At 41.3% G+C, this 3,512-nt stretch overlaps 1 protein-coding gene across 1 annotated transcript in view; it reads left to right on the top strand.

Annotated features, from left to right (window-relative positions):
• The window catches only part of LOC108318290, a 32,369-nt gene that overhangs the window by 17,603 nt on the left and 11,254 nt on the right, over positions 1–3,512 (top strand). Inside the window, exons 6-7 of the mRNA XM_017549255.2 lie at positions 909–959; positions 2,629–2,733. Of these exons, the coding sequence (XP_017404744.2) occupies positions 909–959; positions 2,629–2,733 (156 nt within the window). The remainder of the gene's footprint in view (positions 1–908; positions 960–2,628; positions 2,734–3,512) is intronic.

Below are 3,512 nucleotides of genomic sequence, written 5' to 3'. Positions count from 1 at the left end.
GAAGAAGAGGAGAAGAAGAAGAGGAGGAGGAGGAGGAGGAGGAGGAGGAGGAGGAGAAGAAGAAGAAGAAGAGGAAAAGAAGAAGAAGAAAGAAGAAGAAGAGGAGGAGAAGAAGAAGAGGAGGAGGAGGAGGAGGAGGAGGAGAAGAAGAAGAAGAAGAAGAGGAAAAGAAGAAGAAGAAAGAAGAAGAAGAGGAAGAAGAAGGAAGAAGAAGAAGAAGAAGAAGAAGAGGAGGAGGAGGAGGAAGGAGAAAAGAAGAATAAGAAGAAGGAGAAAGAAGAAGGAGGAAGGAAGGAATAAGAGGGAAGAGGGAAGGGGGAAGAACTAGCTGGCCACAGTGGCTCATGCCTTAATCCCAACACTTTGTGAGACCAAGGCAAGTGGATCACTTGAGGCCAGAAGTTCAAGACCAGCCTGGCCAAGATGGTGAAACCCCGTCTCTACTAAAAATACAAAAATTAAGCAGGCCCAGTGGTGCACACCTGTAATCCTAGCTGCACCAGAGGCTGAGACAGGAGAGAGAATCACTTGAATCTGGGAGATGGAGGTTACCATAAACTAAGATAGCACCACTACACACTCCAGCCTGGGTGACAGAACAAGACTCTGTCTCAAAAAAAAAAAAAAAAAAAAAAAATAAGATGGAGGCAATATCTACTTTATAGGAATTTTATAAAAAAAAAAAAAAAAAAAAAAAAAAAGCAGCACCTCTGTGTGTGTGTGTGTTTAAGGGACATCAACTACTGCTATGTGTTTCAGCTGGGGGATAGATTGACCACATTGAGAGCAGTTCTTATCTTTTTTATTATTCAAGGGTGAAATAGAGTAAATTTCTAGGTGAATCATGTCTTATAAAATTAAAGAGTTTCTTATCCTTTTTTTAACTTGAATTTTACCATATCTTACAGATGGAAAGGTATATAAGAAAAAATTACTGGATAGTGTGAAGCCTCTCAAAGGTAAGAATATGAGAACAGCAGCTAAAATGTAATTGTGCTTTACATTTGCTTTTTTGAATTTCTCACTGATTGGAATCTCGCTGTTCCACTTGTTATATGAAAATTTTTGGTGCTGCAAAAGAAGTAGCACTCGAATATTAATTTCTCAGTAAGACAATTTACTTCTATAGAAGGGTGCGTCTCACAGATGGAGCAATGGCAAACACACACCTGAACAAGGGAGGGGAAGAGATTCTTATCCCTGACGCAGTCCCTGCTGCTGTGTTGTTCTCCTATTAGCTAGGGTTAGACTGCACAGTCTAAGCTAATTCCAATTAGCTATTTTAAAGAGAACAGAAGTATGAGCCAGAGTGGCAGGGTGAGTGGTTTGGCGGGAAAAATGGTTATGGCAGAGCAGGTAACTGGGGGTGACTCAGGTCAAAGCAGGTGACCGGATGAGTCAGGATGGAGCAGGTGACTGGAGCAGGTGATCAGGATGAGTCAGGACAGAGCAGGGGACAGGCAAACAGATGTGAACTATTGATTAGAGCTGGCAGGGAAGTTGTTTACCAAAACTAGAGGCAAGGGGGCACAGAGAACCAGGAAGTTAAACTTTAAAATAGAGAATTAAAGAATAAGAGAGCTGAACATACTGACATACTGATTCTTTGAAGAGAAACTTGGAGTTCACTATATCTAACACGCTATTTACTGATTCTGAATTTATGCCTCATAACCTACCATCCTTCTTTTAGTATAACTATATTTGAGCGAGTCACTGCTAGTAATATGTCACTGTAGCAAGTTTGAAATTCTGCTTTCAGCATGCACGATGGCTCACATCCCTAATCTAAGCACTTTAAGAAGCCAAGGAAAAAAGATCACTTGAACCCAGGAGTTCAAGACCAGCCTGGGCAACTTAGGGAGACCGTATCTCTTCACAAAATAAGAAAATTAGCTGTGCTGCTGGCATGCACTTGTGGCCCCAACTACTTGGGAGGCTGAGGCAGGAGGATCACTTGAGCCCAGGAGGTCAAGGCTGCAATGAGCCAGGATCATGCCACGGCACTCCAGCATGGTGACAGAGCAAAATCCTATCTTAAAAATAAAAAAGAAATTCTGCTTTCTTTTAGGTTTGTTATCTTTATCACAATTCATCAAATTTGTCTAATTCTTTTTCATCCATGATTACTTCAATTGAAAATTATAGTTCAGTGTTGAGGGAGCATTTTCTTTTCTCAACTCTGATACTTCCGAGTGGCCAATATATTATTTCACTCTCCACTTAAAATAAATACATAGTTAAAGCTGACATATTCTGGGCCAGGCACAGTGGCTCATGCCTGTAATCCCAGCACTTTGGGAGGCCAAGGCAGGTGGATCACCTGAGGTCAGGAGTTTGAGACTAGGCTGGCCAACATGGTGAAACCGCATCTCTACTAAAAATACAAGAATTAGCTGAGCATGGTGGTGTGCACCTGTAATCCCAGCTACTTGGGAAGCCAAGGCAAGAGAACCACTTGAACCCGGGAGGCGGAGGTTGCAGTGAGCCGAGATCATGCCATTGCACTCCAGCCTGGGCAACAAGAGTGAGACTCCATCTCAAAAATAATAATAATAACAATAAAGCTAGCATTTTCCACTTCTTGGAATTACTTGTATTTCTTATTCCATCCTCTTAATTCCTAAGGAAAAAAAGTCAATGTCAATAATCTGGAAGCTCTTCTGAAGAACATGGAAATTGAAGTTGGGAAAGAGGAATATGAGGACCTACTCGACCATCTGCCAGCTGACAGTAAGTGTTTCAGATCCCACTGTACCTGGGAGAAACATAGGAAATATTTCAAACATACCTAAAAACAGAGAACAAAATAACAAACACTGTGTGCCTACTGGTCAGAGTTAACAAATGTTACTATTTTGCCATACTTGCTTCATACATTCTCCTACGTCCTTTCCTCTTTCCCTCCCTCCCTTACTTCCCTTACTTACTTCCCAAGTAAACCTTTTTATAATAAGACAAAATTTCATTAATAACTCAATAAGACCATTTTAACTAGACAAAACTGTCAGAGGCAAAGCTAGAATAATTCTTTAGGAAGAAATTGCTAAGGAATGAGCCTCTGACTAAGATTTCCTTATTAGATGTCTCTTCCCCTTGAAAAACAAGCTTCCATCAGAGAGCCAGACAGCACATCTTTCAGTAGAGCCAGCACATGCCAACCCAAAATAAATAGTTTTTCTCCCCTAATCCAGGGTTTCTGTTCTCAACTAGTGATGGTCAGGTGAACTAAAGTAGGCCACTGCTATCAGCAAACGTCTTCCATGCTACCTTCACCTGTAGCTGGCCCTAACGTAGAAAACAGTTTTGGCTTAATTCGTAGTTTTTGTTTTGTTTTGTTGAGACTGAGTCTTGCTCTGTCACCCAGGCTGACGTGCAGTGGTGCAATCTTGGCTCACTGCAGACTCCACCTCCCAGGTTAAAGCAATTCTCATGCCTCAGTCTCCTGAGTATCTGGGATTACAGGCATACATTACTACGCCCAGCTAATCTTTTTTTTTTTTTTTTTTTTT

This window comes from Cebus imitator, unplaced genomic scaffold (genome assembly GCF_001604975.1).
Source record: "Cebus imitator isolate Cc_AM_T3 unplaced genomic scaffold, Cebus_imitator-1.0 Scaffold217, whole genome shotgun sequence".
NCBI classification, from domain to species: Eukaryota; Metazoa; Chordata; class Mammalia; order Primates; family Cebidae; genus Cebus; species Cebus imitator.
This window is presented reverse-complemented; position numbering and strand designations above follow the sequence as displayed.